The 22,382-nt window shown below is 35.2% G+C and overlaps 1 protein-coding gene across 3 annotated transcripts; it reads right to left on the minus strand.

Moving 5' to 3' along the window:
• Positions 1 to 14,885: 14,885 nt before the first annotated feature.
• Positions 14,886 to 17,073, minus strand: LOC103719616 (protein LIGHT-DEPENDENT SHORT HYPOCOTYLS 4-like). Of its 3 annotated transcripts, none has more exons than XM_039129768.1 (2): positions 16,492 to 17,073; positions 14,886 to 15,880 (listed from the first exon to the last, which is right to left on the minus strand). In XM_039129768.1, exon 2 carries the CDS (start codon positions 15,757 to 15,759, stop codon positions 15,052 to 15,054), a length of 708 nt encoding a protein of 235 aa, XP_038985696.1. In that variant the 5' UTR covers positions 15,760 to 15,880; positions 16,492 to 17,073; the 3' UTR covers positions 14,886 to 15,051. The 3 variants fall into 3 exon arrangements, with proteins under 3 accessions (XP_038985696.1, XP_008807165.2, XP_008807164.2); XM_008808943.4 differs by having other exon boundaries at positions 14,886 to 15,894; positions 16,492 to 17,072; XM_008808942.4 differs by having other exon boundaries at positions 14,886 to 15,915; positions 16,492 to 17,056.
• Between the last annotated feature and the right edge of the window lie 5,309 nt (positions 17,074 to 22,382).

A 22,382-nucleotide genomic window follows, 5' to 3' on the forward strand; every position in this document is an offset into this window, starting at 1 on the left:
ATATAGTGGTTCGGTGCACCCCAAGGCACCTACGTCCACTCCCCAAGCGTCCCCTTGGGAATTTTACTATAACCCCTCGGATTACAGTAGGATTGTTTTCCGGGCTCACAATCCAAAACCTTTACAATTTGGTTTTCCGGGATCACCAAAAACCTATGTTGGTTTTACGGGCTTACCAACGAACCTTCACAATTGGTTTTACGGGCTTACCAAGAACCTATGTTGGTTTTACGGGGTTACCAACAACCTACGTTGGTTTTACGGGCTTACCAACAACCTATGTTGGTTTTACGGGGTTACCAACAACCTACGTTGGTTTTACGGGCTTACCAACAACCTACGTTGGTTTTACGGGCTTACCAACAACCTACAATGTTGGTTTTACGGGCTTACCAACAAACCTTACAATAAGTAGTTTGACAAACATAAAGAAGGATTCAAACTCCTAAATGAGCATATGAAACAATATAAACTACAAAGAAGAGTTAGAAAGTATTTATCGCTTTGAAGTGGCTTTGCTCTTCTTTGTCAAGGATGCTTCACTTCTTCAAGGGAGGATGGAGCTCTTGATGCCTCTTTGAAACTGCTCAACCCCTTTCTTTTGATTCTTGAATGAAGCACTTGGATGAAGCTTGCCTTGCTAGGGTTCTCTCTTGAATGCACTTGATGTATTTTCCCCCAAGCTTGCTTCCTCTGATGAATACTCCCTCTTAAATACTTCTCCAACCTCCAAATAGTCCTTTCTGACCGTTGGATTGAAGAAACTAGCTGTTTATAGCCGTTGGGAGTCCAAAAAGCATTTCTGCACAACTAGCCGTTATGTTCAGCCCGTGTTTGGGTCGGCTCAACCTGTCCTTGGGTCGACCCAACCTTCACTTGGGTCGACTCAAACATTCCTTGGGTCGACCCTCTCAGAAAACACAGAAACTTGAAATTCAGCCTTCTGTTGCCTTGGGTCGACCCAACCTTTCTTTGGGTCGACTCAAACCTTGGGTCAGCTCAACATTTTTCTTGGGTCGACCCAAGGTCAGCTTCAGAAAATTCAGAGCCTTGAATTTCAGCCTTTCTTCACTTGGGTCGACTCAACCTTTCTTTGGGTCGACTCAAGCTTGGGTCGACTCAACTTCATCTTGGGTCGACCCTCTCAGTAAATCCAGAGAACCATTTTTCCTTCATGTTTTGAGGTTCTTGAAGTTTGGGTCGACTCATGCTTACCTTGGGTCGACCCAACCAACTGTTCATCTGTGCCATTTTTGCAGGAGTGTGCCAAATGATTTCTTGATGTGCCGGGGTCGACTCAAACAATCTTTGGGTCGACTCAATCCACACTTTGCTGCATTCTCAAGGTTAGATCCATTCAAATGAACAAGAACATATATATATTTTCAATTTAAACAAATATACTGAGAGTAATGAACTTATAAATGAAGTATCAATTTAACTTATAACATGCTCTAGATAATTGCTTGTTAATCATCAAAATAACACTATCATCCTCAATCTCCCCCTTTTTGATGATTACAAAATAAAGAGTATAAGCCTATTGATACTTGTCTTTAAAATCAGTTTATAAAAGGGATTAAGTTGCTGAATTTCAGCTTTTCATATATCCTTGTGAAATCTCCCCCTATATCATTCAAATGTTGCCAATTTGACTTTTTGAATTGCTCCTCCTTTCATTTATAATTCATTAGCAATGAAACTTCAAAAATTTGGGATAAAATATGAGTTTCAGCTTATGTATCGGGGTGCTAGAGGTGCGTGCCAAATTCTGAATTTTTATTTGCCAAATTCTGAATTGTGATAGAAATTTTTGATTTGATGATTTTCATTGTTACAAATTGCTCCCCCTTAAATGTATAAGCTTTCTTATATGATTTCCAATTTGTTTGCCCATTTATTCCTCTTTTCTTAACATACTCTAAACACTATTTTTACTTCTCCCCTTTTTGTTATACATATCTTTACTTCTCCCAAAATTAATACTCTTTCTTTACTTCTCAAATGAAGTGCTCTTTCTTTTCTTAAATTGAATACTCTATCTTTTCTTCTCCCCCTTTATATACTCTTTTCTTCTCCCCCTTTATATACTCTTTCCTTCTCTTCTCCCCCTTTTTGTTATCATCAAAAACATATATATGGGAAAGGATGCAATAAGGAACAAACTTCAGACTTCATTGATCAAAATAGGAACATTTTCATACATTAATGCCCAAAATAAAGATAAGTACAATGTTCCTCAATCAAGATTTAAAGATATAAGGGAAAAAACAAGATACATATGAGAACTAGATATCTAGCCTAGGCTCTAAACATAGATCGTGAGACTCTCTCGGATTGCTTGGCTACGGCTCTCTCGGGTCCCATTTCTCCAAGATATTGAAGTAATCTACTGTTTGGAGATGATTGGAGAAGATTGAGAGTGGGAAATAGGGTTTTCGGAAGAGGACAAAGGGTAAACAGTGCCCTAGATAGCTCACGGGTCCCCCTTTTAACAGTGGGGTCCCGACGTTGGGTCGACTCAAGAAATTTCTTGGGTCGACTCAACGTTGGGTCGACCCTATTCTGGGTTGGGTTGACCCAAGTGCAGAATTTTTCTTTTCTCTTCCGTTTTGCTTCTAAAATGTTTTCCTTGCTTCCAATCCTTATAAACTCTTTATGGAACAATGATACATGAGTAAGGAATCTATAGATTACAAGTTTGACTCATGTTTCATAGGTTTTTAGAAATGAGAGGAATGTATCATGAGATTGCTTGCTTCCTTTTATATCTCTTCAATAAGACGGATCACATATGCCTAATTTCCTCCTTAGCGTGCAGAATCTATCTTCACTCAAGGGTTTTGTGAATATGTCGGCTAATTGTTTTTCAGTGCATATATGTTCATATGTTTCCATTTTGCACATGATCCCTAATAAAATGATATCTTATTTCTATGTGGTTGGCTTTAGGAATGAGATATTTAGAATGTAAGCCAGAAGTGATCTCTAAATGTAGATTCCAAAGATAGTTTTGAAGTCAAGTGTAGATGGAATCTTTTTCAAGTTATTTCAAGGAGTATCAAGAATAATATTCAAAGAAAGCACGAATGAAAATCCAATACCTTTTTTTTTTTTTTAAATATGTTAAGTATATAGCAAAATGAGAGCAATCTAATTAATTTTCAGAGTATAATATAAGAGCAGATAAAGATCAAAACTTATATACTCGAAAAACATAAGATTATGTTGAATCGTTAAGTCTTAATGACTTCAAGGTTCTTTCATGACATAAAAGTATTGGGGCATAGATACCAAAACATGAATTTATGCAATGTAGGATACATAGAATTTAGGACTTTGAAAGTCCTTTTAAAGCTCTCTCAAAGACTTTCTTTTACTCCTTTAAAGATCATAGCATCAAAATCAATTAAAATGAATTGGCTCATGAGTGAAACACTAAAGTGCAAGCCAATAAGAGCTCATTAGTAGATTCCCAAGTAAATTTCCAATACTAAGACAAATGGAATCCTTTTCACTTAGTTTTCAAAACAAGTGATTTACCAATTGAGTACACATGAAAATCCAACTTTCAAAAGATATTCTATGAAGCACAAAGTCTAATACCAAAATATGCTTAAATTGATATCAGTTTGAAACCAATTTGACTTTCAAAGTATGCTAAAAGTCCTTTGCCAAATTTACATAGAGTAATCTTTAATGATTTAGCTTTAAGTCATGTCTCTTTCTTGTATGCAAGGCTCTTGATATCAATTCATGCTTTGTAAGTAAAACAGTTAAAAACAAGGATGATCAGAATCAAATATAAAACATTCAAGGCGTATATTTATAAATTTCAATTTCTTATTCATAGTTTCTCAGCGATGTATACATGAAGCACAATAAATCTTTTTTTTTGTATCAAAATAAAATCATATGTTTAGAACCATTAGTTCGCAATCAAGATTATTGAAAGACACATCATTCAGACCAATATTAGTACACTTTGAAGATAAGAAATGATATGTTTCAGATGCGTATCGAGGCAAGCAATCAAGGCATCAGAATTATTCTATTTTTCTTAAGTTGTAGTTTTATCTAGAAATTCATATTGAGTTTAAGCTTTTATACAAAATCAAATTCTGAATTTCATAAAGATTCTCAAGGAGGCTTTCAAAGTTGTAATTTGAGATATGTATCTTCTCATTGTAGCTCATCTTAAATCATTACGATTGAAAACACATATTTCAAACATATAAGAGCATATTCAGAATATTTGTATTTATGTTGGGTTTTGGTATGAATTTGAACATTATATACCAAAGTTAGGCAAGTTGAAGGATAAAACAAAATCAATTCATTTTGCCTAAATAGAGATATCCTTCTCTTCTCCTTTTTTTTTTTTTTACAATTTTATTTAGCTTTCAGATTTTAACAATGATTGTGAATGACAAATCTGAAATTTCTTTTCAATAAAACTTAAACAAAAGATGTTATGTAGCAATTGAAACATTCAATCAAATTGTCCAGGTATGAAGCATTACAAAACATTGAGAACCCATAAATCAAGACATCATACCATATGCAAAATATATCATGTGTTAAGTCATGCATTAAAATATTAAGAACAAGAATATGTCAAGGATCAAAATCAGTTCTTTTCAAATAAACTCTCCCTATTTAAATATAATTTCGCACTGATATATTTCTTAAAGTATGTTTTCAAGTGATTAACCATTTTGACTTGATTCTTCTTATATACTTTTCATTTACTTTGTCTTTCATTTTTACTTTCTTATGCTCTATACTCTATTTGCTCCCTATCCGATGGAGTTGGGAAGGGGCACGAGGTACTACCACTAGCCTCCCTCTTGTGCCGTCCCTAATATGCCCTACACCGAATAGTTGGGTCAAATAGTGCCGGGTACTACCACTAGCCTCCCCATTGGCACCATCCCTATGATGAGCAATATAGAAGGGTTAAAATGTTTACTTCGAATTCTCCCTGTTTTAGTGTAATTAATTATGGATTTTATCCCTTCCAAATGTCCCGAATATATTATGCTTGTTTTACTTTTCCTTAAGATTTGAGTATTTGCCTTTGCTTAGATTCTACACCTATTGAATAATATTCACTTTCTTTTCTTTATCTCTCTCTTTTTGTTATTCTCAAGTAATTTACATGAAAGAGTAGAATGAAGAATTAATCTTGTGTATCATACAAACAACAATTTCATTATGTTCATGGATTCATAATTTTACACAAGTTATTTTAGATCAAAATTTTAAGCATAAACTTGTGTATTTCATGGTTATGACATATGCAAGGATATATTCTAGTTTGGGCAAACCATGAAACAATCTCTAAAAGTATAAGTCAATCAATTATAGACATGATATCAAAAATTAATAATTAAAGACCTCAATCATGCCATAATAAGATTTAAGTTATTGACTTTGCTCAATTAATTTATGAGAGAAGTATCTAGAATTACCATTTCATTCTGCATTCTTCAGTCAAATACCTACTAGATTTCTTATGTATGAACTTTTGGCTGAAGAAGGTCCTCTTTCTTGTTTGCATGTGAATGTTTATTGTACCTTATATGGAGATATCCTTCAAGTTGAGATCTCTCATTTTTCTTGCTCAAGGATCCTGCATCATTAACAAACTCCTTTTCTTTCTTGAAGGAGAGTCATTAGTTTCTTCAAGATACAAAACATTCATCCAACATATTCTTTGTTTTAAACTAGATGACTCAATATAAGATATGACAATAGTTGCTTGTTGAGTCACTTTACTCAAGGGATTGCCTAAATATAAGCAAGCACATATCCCTTGAACTAAAGAGATAGTTTCATTAACCAAGATAGTTCAATGACAAGCATGTGAGCAATGGAAAAATTTATCAAGGTCAAGTCAATTTTTATTTTCAGAATCAATTTAGCTTAGATTCTATTTGCTTAAGATAATTATCAATAAGACATATTAGCTAAGTTTTAATCAATTTTATCTTAATCAGTTGTTTCTATCAAAAATTCAGATTATTACATAGAATCAAAGTGATAAACTATATTCTCAATAAAAGATCTGGTTTTAATAAGAATAATATAAATTGATCTTTCTACAACTAGTATCTTTTCATTGAATATTCTATATGCATTGCTTAAAGAGTAATATCCAAAGAAATACTTGTTTTATCAGATTTGGCATATATTTCATTCTTGAGAACATGATATGTATAACTGAAAAACATGAAGGTATGCAACATTTGATTTTCTGTTTTTCATGAGTTCCCATGGGATTTTCTTTAAAAATAGATTTAATAGAAACCTTATAATATGACAAGCTGTGATGATAGTATTAATCAACTGCTATCACAAAGCATTGTCCTTACACAGCAAAGGTTCTATTTTTTTTTTTTAATATATTTTTATAACCCCTATATGCAACAGTGTTCTTGGTGCAAGCACAATTGTATTCAATACCATTTTATCAACAAATTGGTTTTCAAAGCTGTGCCATGAATTTTCACAGTTTGCAAACCTTTTTCATTTGAAACCTTTTGTAAGTTTGTGCCAAAGCAGAAAATATTTCAATTTAAGTGCCAAGAATAAAACCAACATTAGCTTTGAGAAATCATCCATAATTACAAAATTAGAGAGCTTATCTCCTAGGTTCACAATCCTAGAGATCCAAATAAGTTCTTATGGAGAATTTCCAACGGCTAAAAGGTGGAAACAATATTTTCAGATTTAGAAATGATTCTAGTTTGTTTTTCTAGATGTCATACATAGCAAACTTTGACCTTGCAAAAAATAATCTAAGTGAACCAATGACAAGGTCTTTTGAGATTAAGTCCATACTAGTATGAGTTAATTTTATATGCCAAAACTAGACTCTTTAATATTGGTATTCTTAATGCATATATAAAAAAAAATACCAAGTAGACATTCTTATGTTTATGATCAATAGAAGATAATGCCATGGATAAGAACTCTCAATCAAGCATATAGAGAAATTAAAGAGTTATTCTAAGAGTATTGATTAAGCAAATTATCCATCAATAACTGAAGCATAATATAGGAAGATGAAATGATTTGTATATATATTTTCTTTTCATACCAAAAGTGTCTCTTATATCACAAAAATAATTAATACCTCCAATTTATGTTTTAATTAGATACTAAGGCAAAAAGAATGATGAGATGCAAGGATCACTAATTTCATTATTCTTTTCATTTCGATTATATTTATTATTCTTATAAGTATAGTTTGAGTTTCATTCTTTAACATATGTCTTGAGCACCCAATTTCTAAATTAGCATCTTTTGTTGGAATCTTGGGTAACTAGACATGCTTGCAGAAAAATAATCATATTTTCAACTTAGGAACCCAAGCTCTTTTGGGTCCTTGTAGGTTAGCTATAATTGTTCCTTTTGGAACCCATATTTTCTTAATAGCTATTTTGTCCATGAATTTACAGATTTTAGGATTACAAGGGATGTATTTCTGTATCCTCTTGTTGAATTTAACACACTTAGTTCGAACATGAGTAGTAGGAAAACTTCTAGTTTTCTGTTTCTCCCATTTTGGTTTATCAAATTTGTAATGTATAGATTTAGGAACAACAGAAGAGATTTTAATTAGCTTTAGTTTATAAGAATCTGTTTTAGAATAATTAAAAACTGTTTTAACAATCATATTCTTAAAAGATTTTTGAGTGTACCAAGGTTGATATCCTAATGTAACTTTATCAAATTCAGCTCTTTGATTATTTATCATTAGGTTCAGTTTTTCAGAGCTGAGCGTAAATCTTTCAACAATAGGTTTTAATCTGTCAACTTCTTTAGTTAATCTTTTGTTATCTTCTGAAAGTAATTCATTGTCTTTCTTAAGTTTATCATGACTTTCAGTGAGAAGTTGATCTCTCTGATTTAGTTCTTGATTTTCTTTAATTAAGATTTCAGTTTTACTGGTTAGTTTCAGTTTTTCATCTATTAGAATTTGATTTTCAATCTTCAAGTTTTTGTTCTTACAAATAAGTTTCTTATATTCTAAATACAAATCAGAAAAGGCATCATGGAGTTCATCAAATGTAAAATTGCTTTCAGTTTCAGTATGTACCTCTTGTGCCACCAAGCATGGATTTTCAATATGATACTGCTCTCCTTCTACACATGATGTTTCAGATTTGTTAGTGCATTCATATTTGTCTTCAAGCATATCCCATATTTCTTTAGCAGTCATGCAAGAAGATATGCAATTAAACTCATTCCTATCTAACGCACAATATAATAGATTCATGGCTTTTGAATTTTGTTGAACCATTTTCTCATTATGTCTAGTGCTTGTGTGTGTTCCATTGACTATAATGCTCCATAAATTATAATCAACTGATTGTATAAAAATGCGCATGCGTATTTTCCAATGTGTATAGTTTATGCCATTAAATAGTGGAGGTCTATCAATTAATTGTCCCTCATTCATAGAACATCCCACTTGGGTTGTCATGATCTTTAACTCTTGATTGTGAGATCAATGAGTACTATTAGAGCACCTTGCTCTGATACCACTTGTTGCCCAAGGTGACAATCCAAGAGGGGGGGTGAATTGGGTTTTTCTAAATTTTTGGTGCTTTAAATGCTTTCTTAGTTAAGAGCGGTGAATGCTTTCATAAAATACTTGAATAAATTAAACTAGAGTAAAGATGAAAGATAAAGCAAGAATAAGCACAAGAACAAGCACAACACAAACACAATGATATATAGTGGTTCGGTGCACCCCAAGGCACCTACGTCCACTCCCCAAGCGTCCCCTTGGGAATTTTACTATAACCCCTCGGATTACAGTAGGATTGTTTTCCGGGCTCACAATCCAAAACCTTTACAATTTGGTTTTCCGGGATCACCAAAAACCTATGTTGGTTTTACGGGCTTACCAACGAACCTTCACAATTGGTTTTACGGGCTTACCAAGAACCTATGTTGGTTTTACGGGGTTACCAACAACCTACGTTGGTTTTACGGGCTTACCAACAACCTATGTTGGTTTTACGGGGTTACCAACAACCTACGTTGGTTTTACGGGCTTACCAACAACCTACGTTGGTTTTACGGGCTTACCAACAACCTACAATGTTGGTTTTACGGGCTTACCAACAAACCTTACAATAAGTAGTTTGACAAACATAAAGAAGGATTCAAACTCCTAAATGAGCATATGAAACAATATAAACTACAAAGAAGAGTTAGAAAGTATTTATCGCTTTGAAGTGGCTTTGCTCTTCTTTGTCAAGGATGCTTCACTTCTTCAAGGGAGGATGGAGCTCTTGATGCCTCTTTAAAACTGCTCAACCCCTTTCTTTTGATTCTTGAATGAAGCACTTGGATGAAGCTTGCCTTGCTAGGGTTCTCTCTTGAATGCACTTGATGTATTTTCCCCCAAGCTTGCTTCCTCTGATGAATACTCCCTCTTAAATACTTCTCCAACCTCCAAATAGTCCTTTCTGACCGTTGGATTGAAGAAACTAGCTGTTTATAGCCGTTGGGAGTCCAAAAAGCATTTCTGCACAACTAGCCGTTATGTTCAGCCCGTGTTTGGGTCGGCTCAACCTGTCCTTGGGTCGACCCAACCTTCACTTGGGTCGACTCAAACATTCCTTGGGTCGACCCTCTCAGAAAACACAGAAACTTGAAATTCAGCCTTCTGTTGCCTTGGGTCGACCCAACCTTTCTTTGGGTCGACTCAAACCTTGGGTCAGCTCAACATTTTTCTTGGGTCGACCCAAGGTCAGCTTCAGAAAATTCAGAGCCTTGAATTTCAGCCTTTCTTCACTTGGGTCGACTCAACCTTTCTTTGGGTCGACTCAAGCTTGGGTCGACTCAACTTCATCTTGGGTCGACCCTCTCAGTAAATCCAGAGAACCATTTTTCCTTCATGTTTTGAGGTTCTTGAAGTTTGGGTCGACTCATGCTTACCTTGGGTCGACCCAACCAACTGTTCATCTGTGCCATTTTTGCAGGAGTGTGCCAAATGATTTCTTGATGTGCCGGGGTCGACTCAAACAATCTTTGGGTCGACTCAATCCACACTTTGCTGCATTTTCAAGGTTAGATCCATTCAAATGAACAAGAACATATATATATTTTCAATTTAAACAAATATACTGAGAGTAATGAACTTATAAATGAAGTATCAATTTAACTTATAACATGCTCTAGATAATTGCTTGTTAATCATCAAAATAACACTATCATCCTCAACCATAAGTCTTACAAAGAGCCATAGATCCAAAGCCATATGAACCCAACGCTATCCATATGTGGGCATTGGCATGCCCATAGCACACCAGAGAGAGCGTAATTCAAGCCTCAACACCTTTGATAGTAGCTTTCTTGTCCAATACCATCTATACCTAAAGAGCTCACCATTTGGAAGGCTATGGAGTGGTCTCTGGTGGAAGAGGAACAAGTCCATAGGATAGAGAAGAAGTAGAGGTGTTGCAATCGGAGGTGGCTTCACGCTGTGGCTTCAAGAGGGGAGAAAGGTCGAATGAAGATCTCTGCAGATGAGGAAAATGTTGACAGGTCGCAGACAAGAGGGGTGGCACGGTGTCTAGAAGGATGCTGAACGAAAGATTTATTAGTTCTTCTTTCTCATTGTTCGACCAGTCCTTTGGCAGGAAGGGACTTAGGGGAGCAGTGAGGAGAAATAAAAGTGAATTTCTGTTGCAAGATTTACTAGGGTCTTTGGTGATACTGTTAGTAGTCTAGAATCTTCAGATGCTTATGCTTCTCGGAAGAGCACCTTGGATGTAATTCAAATGGGTCAAGTGGAGTCGAGTCGGGTCTCAATTCAATAAACTCAGATCTGACCCAAAAAATAGAACATGTCCAATTTTAATTAGAACCTGACTCGGCCCTACGGATCCTCCAAAAAGGGTCGGATAGGGTCTAAACAGATCGGGTCGTGTCGGGTCACGGGTTAACTCGACCCATTTGCAGCTTTACCAGCCATAGAAAGGTTTCTCTTTTGGGAACTAATTATTCCAAACATCAATCATCTCAGATAAAAGGAAAAATCCAGATATCAAGAAAAGGTAGCTACAATAGGTTTGTCAATTGATCCAAGTAGCTTGAGTTTGGCTTAAAATAAGCTCAAACTAGACTTGGTTTGAATGTGATTGAACTAAGTTTTCACAAGCTCAATATTAATTTTGAATGGAGTCTAGAAAAACCCAGCATAATAAGTTTCAGCTTGATGAGGCTAAAAACTAGTTAATATATTATAATATATTAGTTGGAATATAATTGATCATTTAATTTAATCCAACAAATGACTTTTGGTTCAGTTAGCATCTGATCGTTCATGAATCATGCTAATCTCAATTTAATCTTCATTCAACTTAAATTGATTCCAATTCAAACCAAAAGTTATCAAACCAATGCTCGAGTTCCGCGCAGTCTGAAACTAGAGTCAATTACGCTTGACCAGATAACAAACAAACAGACATTTGAGCTCAAAATTAAGTTCAAGTGAGCTTGATCAGACCAAGGCTGGATCAAGGTTGTCTCAATTACACCTCAAGCCACAAATATAAATATTTGGCTTATGTTTAAGTAGCTTATGGCGATACAAGTTTAAGCATTCATGAGGAAACATTTTTCTTCATTTTGTTTGTTTTCCAACGTGAGAAGTTATTTCTTTTACAACACAATATTTACAATCAAGATATCAACAACAATATAATCTCATGATAATAAGCCTCCTTTGAACTGCTATTCACCATTGTAACAGTTATAATAACAATTATATGCTCAAATCACACTGTTCATCAGATAAACAATTACTTTTCAGCAATTATAAAGATTTAAGTACTAAAATACCATAGACTTGAATGACCATGAAAAGATGAGAAGCATGACATGCCATTCATGATGAATCGAATCTTTGGCGGATTTAGCAAATCAGAGCATTTGTTTAATTATTCTTTATTGAATTTTGAATATAACATGCTGATCATAGAAGGTAGCCAATAGCAGTATTTCGCCCATTTTGTAGAAGTATTTGCTCAACCTTTTTAATTTAAAATACATCTTAGATACTTTAAATATCAAGTGTAATAAATTAAACCAATATCACAAAGATCATATGCATAAATTGCTCCTGGATTTTTTTTTTATAAAAAAAATCTGATATCTTAAGCTGAACTGCCTGAACACTCTATTACTAATTCTATACGTTTTTTTTTTGCCTATATATTTTAGTATTATCGATTGATTACTGATGAACATCATTACTTTACATTCATTTTCGTTGAAGTACCACACAAAGTTAATTACCTTGTAAAATTTAAGGTTGTCACATAATTCCTGAAAAACAGACTTCTATAAAATCATTGGGATAGATCATCTTATCTGATATATATTTGATTGGAGGTAGGATAACCTCCTCTCCTTCAAAGCCAAGGCCACTAACCTTGAGTAGATCGACTAGATGGCAATACGTGAACTAGTACCAAAAATTTTAAAGCTTATTTTGACATTTTAGTTGGGGACGTCCCGGATACGTTAGCATTCTCAGTCTAGTTGCTTCAAGCAGTGGGAAAATCATGTGGCAAAGCCTTTTATGAACGAAACCAGTCTCCCCATAGAATATCTTCTTTTTTTTTTTTTGGTAATTCTTCTGCATTGGTTAATACTTGGAAAATTTAATTAGGGATCAACGTACCAGTTGGAAGTACTAATTCGTATATTTGAAAATTCTACTTTAAGCAAAATCATTTAGACAAGGAATCTGACCATGTTCCTAATATAATAGTGAAGTTTCTTAAGCTAGGAAAAGATGTACCCTAATGTCATCATATCATAAAACGTCCAAATAAATCCCTTTCAGGACGGAGGTTGCAAATGACTTTTTACATTTCCTTCACGGTTTTCTTTATTGAAAAATATGATTAAGAATTAATAAAACTGAAGCAGAAGTCCATGGATTTGGAAGAAAAATATTTTTTTATTGAATAAATCCAAATGAGTAATATGCCATGAATAATCAGTTAGGTTATTGAATATATGATTAAACGAATGATTTGATACCAAGGGAAGGCGGCTATAAATGAAAGTTGGTGAAGTCTGGAACTGGAGTTATCTGAAGATATTTAATTTCATGAAAATGATTTGGAATACTTCGAAGCATGATGGGTCAGTCATAACTTTGGTCACTCTGGGGAAGTTAATGATTCGCTGTACAATCTCCATAACATCAACAGACCAAAAACTCTAACTTCCATGGCTTTTCCATGGCAGATAGAGGCAAGAACCTTTCATATGAATCTTGACATGGTTCATGACAGCATGCTTGCAAGTAAAATTGCGAGACGATTATTTTGGCATCCACAAGACCATCAGTCTTTTCATGCATTTATAAGCAAGCATGAATGTTGGCTTTCACGTTTCTCAACAAGAAATGAAGTGCTGTTGTCTGTCAGCAAAGGATCTAGTAGTTGTGGTCAAAAACTGACAGACTGCAGACATGAAGCATGCACATGAGTTAACCTTAACTAGGTCAGTGCGATTAAATACTAATATTATCTATAATATTACAAATTAGGTCTTAATTTTGTTTCCATATTTTCCATGCTCAAGACAGCAAGGAAAACACACACAGTTCCATAATTTGTGCTGTTAGAAGATGATAGTGGAATCCCTAGATCTTCGGATCTGGTTTCCTATAAAAAATAGAAAATGATAATGGAAAAAATATACAGATTTATATCATTGACAACAAAAACATTAATCCAATCCTTGTTTTCTATTTTTTTAGAAAAGAAGTATTAACATATATATTCAAGATAAGTGAAATATGGAATAGAAAATTGGAAGTATCATAGGAGAAAGTAGTATAGGTGATTATAAATATGGAGGACAAAACCAGAAGCTGATACGCCAATTGCTTGGGCCTAACAAAGTAAAGGAAAAAATTGATGCATACAGCCTCTCTCTCTCTCGGTCTAAATGTTTGAGGAAAATTTGTATGTTTGTATTGCCTGTAAGGAGCCTGAGGTTTAGAATCTGAAGCCTGAGAGATCAACAGTGAAGGAGTTATTTAGCTAAAGCTTTCCACTGTCATGTACTTATGGTAATAAAGAACCTTTTAGAGATATCATGAAATAAATGATACAGGTTATTAATCTCTTAAAAGGACTGTATTGGAAGAACAAATTATTATAAATGATACAGGTTATTAACCTCTTAAAAGGAGTGTATTGGAAGAATAAATTGTTTTAATTCCTTCTCTCTCTCTCTCTCTCTCTCTCTCTCTCTCTCTCTCTCTCTCTCTCTCACTCATCAGAAAGCAATCCCCAACCGCTGTCCTCAGAAAAAGGCTTTTGCTATGCTTCCCACAATGCCAAACAAGAAGAAACAGTGGCTTCCTTTGTGGTTGTGGTTGATTAGGAAAGAAGAATATAGAGGGAAATAGACATATTTCTTTCGGAAATAAATCATTGCTAGAACCCAATTCATCAAAGAGAAGGCCACAACTAACATCACCGTATTCTTTTGTATGTGTGCTGAAAAAGAGTACTACAGACCACACTATACTTCTTGCAACCACTCCTACAGCACTATCATTGGCTGTTATAACTCTATCTACCATAAAACAACATTTAAACAAAAAACAAAGAACCCAGCCAAATAAAGCACTGTGTCTAGCAACCACCCCACAGCTACGTGACATGACAATCTTCCAACCTCATACTATTCCAAATAGAAAATCCAACGAAACTATAAAACACATACACGCACAAACAGAAAGATCAATGTGCAAAGCTTACTACATCTGCACCCAAAAAGCAAGAGCAGGAGAGCCTTCAAGGCCATGCACAGAAACATACGCTTGGGAGTAACCGTAAACATGATATACATTCAATGAACCACATAAAATCGTCTGTTAAACATAGAGAACAACGGCTAGTACGCCAACCTTTTAGAGAGTCCTCCACACACAGAGATCACACAGACTGTCACAATATAACTAGAAAGAACTCTTACTGCAAACTAAATAGCTTACTAATTAAACACTGATAATGGTATCATCCCGGAGCCCGAATGAGCGTCCGCGGCTGCCATGATCACCTGGTGGTCTCCACCGGCCTCCGTGGCCGGCATCACCAGAGGAGCATGGAGGTGAAGCGGGCGCCCGCCACTCAGCGAATTCAAGTCGGGCTCCAGCCGACGGTGGGTGATGGCAGGAGCCGTCGCTGGAGCCGGCAGCTGCGAGCCATGACCCTGCTGCGAGGGAGAGGTTCGCTTTCTTTTCTTTTTCTCGTAGGCGATCCCCCTTGCCTTGGCCTGGCTGTCCCTGACCTCCCGGAGGTAGAGCCGGACAGCGCGGGCCCCGAAGGGGTTGGCCTCCGGCTGGCCGCCGTTCTCCTCGAAGGCGGCGCGGAGGCGGCCGATGAGCGCGTCGAGGCTGCCCCAGGCCTGCCGGAGGGGGCACGGGCACGGCGCCGGGGGGTGCGGGTGGCCGAAGAATGGGCATCCAACGGCGTGCACTTTGGTCTTGCCAAACTGGTCCAGGTAGCGGAAGAACTCGAGCACGTGGGCGCCGCTGCACCGGGAGAGTGCGAGCGGCGGCCGGTGGTTCCGGAGGTACTGGCCGAAGGTGTTCCAGTCCCGGCGCTTCTGGGACTCATACCGGCTCAGCCGCAACCCACCGTCAGGGGCGGATGAATTGGCCGAGCTGTCGGTCTTGGAGCTCCCTCCGGCCGACAACATACTTCAATGGTTCTCGGTTAAATCGAATACTGATTGTAGCTGCTGCTGCTGCTGATGCTGATGGTGGAGGCTTCTGCTAGGAATTCAGTAATCCATGTCTTTGGTTTTGGGGTTGGTCACTCTGATCAATGAGAACTGAGAACTGTTCAGTGCAACCTACCAAGAGAAAAAAGAATTTATTTATTTCGTTTCAATAAAACTGAGATCAGGCTAGGAGTTCCTGATCAAAGAAATTAAGGGTTTCTGCTCAGATTTGAAGAGATCAATATGTAGGAAGAAAACAAAAGGGCTTTCAGACAGAGAAGCTAAAGAAAGAAGAGAAGGTCTTGGGTTCTGGGGTATCCCAGTGGACAGACCCTAGGGTTCAGCTTACTTGCTCGGATCTAGGAGATCTACTTAAGTGCAAGCTTCCAAATAAAGGGCTGGTTTTCTCTTAGCTCAGATCATCTAGTAGCTTCCAAGGTAAAATGGTTTTCTTCTCAAGTACTCTCTGAGGGTCTAAATAAATATAAAAAAAAAAATAACGAAACCTTTTAAACACAGAAGCTAAAGAAGGAAGATCAGGAGGATCTATGGAATTTATTTATGAGTGACTACTAAAAAAAGGCTAGGCTTTCCCTAACTAAAATCTATCTTTAGTTTCCAAGCTGAGATGGTCTTCTTTGCTGAACCCTGTATATATATCTATATATGAAGGAAGAATTAAAGCAGGGCCTTTTTTATAGTACTTACTTGATATCCACACTTCCGAGCCTAGAGACAGAAGAAAAGAAGCTCAAATCATGAGATCTCCCAAGCCCTTCCAAGCTTTTCGGTGCAAATAGGAAGCCGGTAAGCTAAAAAAAAGAGACGGGCCTGTGGAGAATGGCCAAGAGCTTTCTGGGAGGGAAGAAGAAATGGGCAGTGACAATGGGGATATATGGAGATAGAGGGTTGCGAAAGGGACACGCAATAAAGAGCTGGTAGGTGCAATAGGAGAGGTGGGATGAAAAGAGGCTCAAGGCATGAGGTCTCCAGAATCCACTCAAGTTTTCTGGGCCTCAGGACGATATGGGTACAAGTCTACAGCACGAGACCAAGAAGTAATGGGTTAGAGTGAGGCACCAAGAAGAGATGGGAACTCAAAGCACAATGAGATGGACACAATACATAGAGGGAATATATGGAAGTGGAAGGAGACACAATAAATGAGAGATTACATATTTTACACTCAGTATTTATTACATCAAATGGTAGAAGGAAACTTTCAAATTTAAGTAAAAGAAATTTAGAAGAGCACGGAAGAATAACAAGTAGAGAGCAAAGAGCCAAAAGAGTTCGGAAGGGAAAGAACTGCTGTGCATAGTATTTGATTGATTGGTTAAGAGGGGAGAAAGAGAGAGAGAGAGTGTGGGTGGGAGAGAAGAAAGGAAAGGGAGGAAAAGGCAGACAAAAGGTAGGCCCCATAACGTAGACACCCACCTCGCTTGTGTGATGGCAGTCTGACGATTTGGCCTTATAACTCCACAAAACGTCGCTTCAGAGCCTTATCTGCTCTCCTTCCCCCCCTTGAAATCGCCTCATTTCCTCGGCCTTCCCCCTCCAATTCCTCGGCTTCCCCTAATGCTTCCATAATCCATTTGCTTAATCTAAAGTTTGCTGCTAACCACGCTCCTAAGTTACATCAGTTGACTGTTCTTTCCATTATTAGATACAGTTAGGACATCTCCACTAGATATAACTATAAACAATGTTTAGATTACATAATGGGCATATGTATTCATGTCATACACCAAAGTATATGTATATATTCATATGTTACGAAAACAATGACCGAGTTACATAAAAATACTAACAAATTCTTAATTCTTTTTATTGTCTATATAATTATAGTACACTAGCATTGAGCATGTGCATCAAGGAGAGCATGTTTTTGGAATAATCAAGTTTTTGTTTCTAATCGAATCGCTTTTTCTTTAGGATAGCTAATGATTTACGTTGCAATGGTTATGTTAGGTTATTCTAATAAAATACAATCATAGGCTAGATAAATTCAATCTTGGTTTTCTGCACCCAAAAAGAAACTTGGTTTTATTGAAAAAAATTATATTTCTTCTCAAGGCATACGCAACGAAACATAAAAGGTTATTATATGCACTTAAGTTAATTATATAGCCATTGTTTAGACATCTTGGGATGCATGAGTACTCTGTAACCCATGGGAATGGTTCAGTATTATATAAGGCTAAAAATGGATCTAATTTTAATGGGATATCGGTATCTTCTGGATTCGTATTCATTTGTATTTAGTTAGTATGTATCAGAATATGGACATTAATCAAATGTTTTTATTCTTATCGTTGTTTCAAACGAATAAGGGTACAAATAAGATATAAATATAAACACAGAAATAAATCAGATAGTCAAACTTTATGACCCATCATATCAAGTATATAACTATATGGTAGAAAAATTAAGTTAATAACATGGTGATGTTGTCAATTATTTTTCTTAAAAGTTTATAAAAGCTATATAAGATTAACTAGGATTAGAAACAGAACTTGATATTCAAATAGTTGTCTATTCATATCAAAATTCATTTTTCTTTACGAGGTATAGATAAAGATACGGATATTCATAGGCTATACAAGTTTATGTCCATATCTAAATAAATTTAGATAAAAATAGATTGAGATGGAGATTATCCAGTCCAATTTCACCCCTACATATATATGTAAATAAACATTACACCGACATACCATGATTTAGGGTATTCTTGGATAAATGAGCTCATAAGTTTGATGTTTCCTACTATGTCGAAATGGTTCAGCAAAGACAACAAAGAATAATAGATTTCAAAGATATTAAGTATTCAGGCCATCAATTCCCTAAATTCATGGACTTCTAATACAATAAAGTCCTTCTAGAAGTTTGATGTCTAATGTTCTCAAATACTTAGGTTGTGTTCGATCCAATTGTTGGCACCTTCTTATTTCTCAGTATGCATATTTCCTCTCCTCAATCCTTCTTGCTCTGCGAGAGATATCAATTAATTAGTGCGACATCCAATCACCAAACAAAAACTTAAAATATTTTTTCAACTTTTTTAAAAAAGCATATTAAAAAAGAAGAAAAAATTTGTGACTATATATTAACTAATCGAACCCAAAAGCTTTACTGATATAAGACAAATGATAGGCTAGCGCCATAATAACCTATAATTAGGGATCATTGAATTAATAGCTGAACTAGAGTGAACTGATGAACTCGTGACCTCCATCACACTTGAGCTCTAATAAAATGTTAACTAATCAATTAATCAAACCTAATAGTTTGAATTGGTATGAAAATGGTAAACAATGTATGCAGGCTTAAGATAAACTTACAGGTGGCATTTGGTCCTAGCACAAGAAAAATGGCAACAAGCAAAGCTATGCCAAGTGGCATAAATATGCTAAGTATACAGGTGCCATAATCTTTTTGGTTCACAAATTTTTTCAGTAAATTTTTATTTTAATAATCATCCATTTTTCAAGCAATCTGTTTAGATCTATCTGCTTTTCTGGGTAGTAATCAAATATATATAGCTCTTATATTTTGTTTACGAATTGTAAATATGTGTAATTTTTCTTAACTTCCAGGTTTCTTACCCGATTAACACATAATCCTGGATCTAATCTACTTCCAAAAAACTCTCACACCCCATCCCCTCTCTCTCATGCTATCTCTCTCTCTCTCCCTCCGCCTCATGCTCCTTCCCACGGTTTCTTTTTCTCAGCACTCTCTCTTACTAGCTCTCACCCTCTCAGACATTCTCTCGGCTTTTCCTCTCTCACATCCAAATGCAATCTCTTAACAATTAGATTAGGGAGAAGCGAAAGCATTGAAGCCTCCTAAGCAGAAAGAAAGGCGTGTTCGAGGGCGCTGGAGGCAAAGTATATATTGGTGCATTGTGCAGTCAAATAATCCTACCAAATGAAATGCCTAAGTTATTCTCAATAATATCAATGGTTGAGATTAAATATATAAAATACTTATTATTATAAAAATATGTACAAAAGTAAAACTCTAGTTTTGGAAGTTGAATGTTAAAATAAACCATCCATTTTCAAAAACAAAACTCCCCGTGGCTATAGTATATTTTATAGGGTTTTTTGTATGGATACCCTCCTAAATATTGGATTTTGCATGAATACCCTTCCAAAATTAATATTTGCATGCATATCCTCGTAAAACACTTGTTTTGCTATTCTACCTTTTTTTTTTATTTTTATTTTTGCATATGCACCCATACTATCTAATGTCGTTAAAAAATTAATGGTTTCAAATTAAAATGACTAAAATATTCTTAATGGGTAGATATGCAAATAGATCATGATCCGGAAAGAAGACAGGGATAATAGTGTAATTTTAAAATTTTATTTTATTTTTAATTAATATACATTTGATTTTTCTTAATACCGTTAGAATAACCGTTATATTAGGGGTATGTGTATAATAACAGAGTTTTACAAGGGTATGTGTATAATAACAGTGTTTTACAAGGGTATATATGTAAATATCAATTTTGGAAAGGTATTCATGTAAAATCCGATATTTAGAAGGGTATCCATGTAAAAAACCCTATTTTATATGATAACATTAACTTCTTAAGTATAAAATCAGTAGTTAAGAGCCATATGATATATTGTGTTATAGTTTTCAAGGAATAGAACACAATAGAACAAATCATGTAGTGATTCTTTTATTATAATATAATATTTTAAACATAATCGTAATGGTAATTTATAGTAACTTAGAAATTTTTTATATTAACATGGTAATATATGATTGATATTAGAGTTTACTATATATATTTTGTATAATCAATAATATTAATATCAAAAACATGTTTTAATTAATTTGAGACATTAAATATAATATCATCGCACATAAAACACTATGTAATAGAAAAATTTATTATAGCAAGAATAATCTAATTATATATTATTATTAATATATAATCGTAGTAAATTATTTAGATAATCTCACTCGAAGGAAAAGGAGGTTTGGCAATAGCTAAAACTGCTGGTGAAAGTATATAATATCATAATATTTTATTATTTGTAGTACTAAAAGTATAATAATATTTGTTAGTAGTGCTATAGACAATGAATTATATTGTAATTGTAATATTGATCAACACATTATAATATTTACATGATATAACTTATTATATAAAATTAAGTCAGGGTTAGCATCTTAAAAAGTGAAATCGGTATAAATAGTGGGCATAAAGCTATTCCAAGATGAACATGGAATAGCCTATGCCCCAAAAGCGAATATAAGATGTTTGAACTATGCATAATCTATTCAAGATTCATCTCCATTTTGCAAATTATGTTTTGTCTAGCATAACACCCTATTCCAGGTCTTATGCTTCTATAGCTTCATGGATGAATAGTACCAGTATATCTTCTACTCTGAGATTTTTTTTAATCCTGAATTATACTGATACATGCTGATCCTATAGTATTGCATTATTTTGTGAGCAACAAAAGCAATGTAGCAATTTTTTATTCCTGCACAATTGGCAGTAAATGTCATGTATAATTTTGGACTTATCTTGAGCTTGATTTTTCTCTGCAGCAATCTTTTTCATTAAGAAGCATTAGAGTTTCAAGATTTAAACATTTTCAAATTGGGTCTAGTGTTTGGGAATTGAAGCGCCAATTTTTTTTTCTTGCTATGTGCAAATCCATCCTTTAATACTTCAATTACCTTAAAAAAATGAAGTATCAACATTTAATTTAGCAAGAATATGCAAGACTATTTTTCTCATATTCGAACAATCGCAGTGATCATGCTGCTATATATTGGATAAAATAGTTAGAAATCTGCTCGGTTAGCAGGTTTTGGATTTGAAGGTCATAATGACAAAATCTAGGGGTATGATAACCCAAGTCTTGAAAATTTTTGACTGAGCTTTATTTGATCAATATATAGTATGGATTTGAATGGAACACTCGTGAAACCTAAAGTGGCAGGCATATAGGAAGAGGTCAGAGAGTGGACAACAATGACAAGACCAATGCTCCTCTGCGTGTATAAAGTTGAAAATAGAGGTGCCGACTATAGTGTTCTTGACAGGCTTTAGGCACTAAGGACATTCTTTGCATGTTGCTAAAGTTCTTGTATCATTTTTTAAAATTTAGCACTCTACCTTATTGTTTAAACTTGGTATATCTAGCCAGAAACCAGTCAAAACGAGTTAAAAATCATTAAGTTATTTCCTAGTCCATAACCCATGCCTCCACAAACCATCTTATTACTATCCACATCCTATTTATTGCTAATTATTATTTAATGTTTTGTTTACTTGTGTTTACTCATGGTTTTATTTTCCTTTGTTTGTAGTATATTGGAGGTAATTATTGTCAGAATCCGTGCGGACGTGTGTTTAGTCTCATATCGGTTATTCGTTTGATAAATTTTGGGTACTTATATAGGATCAAGGTACCCAAATAAAACCTTCCGGCTAGCTATTTTGGATGAGATCCTCGGTTGTTATAAATGGTATCAGAGCAGATCTGGCTCATAACTTGTATGGACTAGGGAACACTGCAGCATGGATCCATTGGAGTTGACCACGGGCCGATCGTGGT

Source organism: Phoenix dactylifera, chromosome 9, assembly GCF_009389715.1.
Source record: "Phoenix dactylifera cultivar Barhee BC4 chromosome 9, palm_55x_up_171113_PBpolish2nd_filt_p, whole genome shotgun sequence".
Lineage (NCBI taxonomy): Eukaryota > Viridiplantae > Streptophyta > Magnoliopsida > Arecales > Arecaceae > Phoenix > Phoenix dactylifera.

Bases quoted from the DNA above. Each gene is read 5' to 3' on its own strand.
- LOC103719616 (XM_039129768.1), bottom strand. From the start codon at position 15,759: ATGTTGTCGGCCGGAGGGAGCTCCAAGACCGACAGCTCGGCCAATTCA.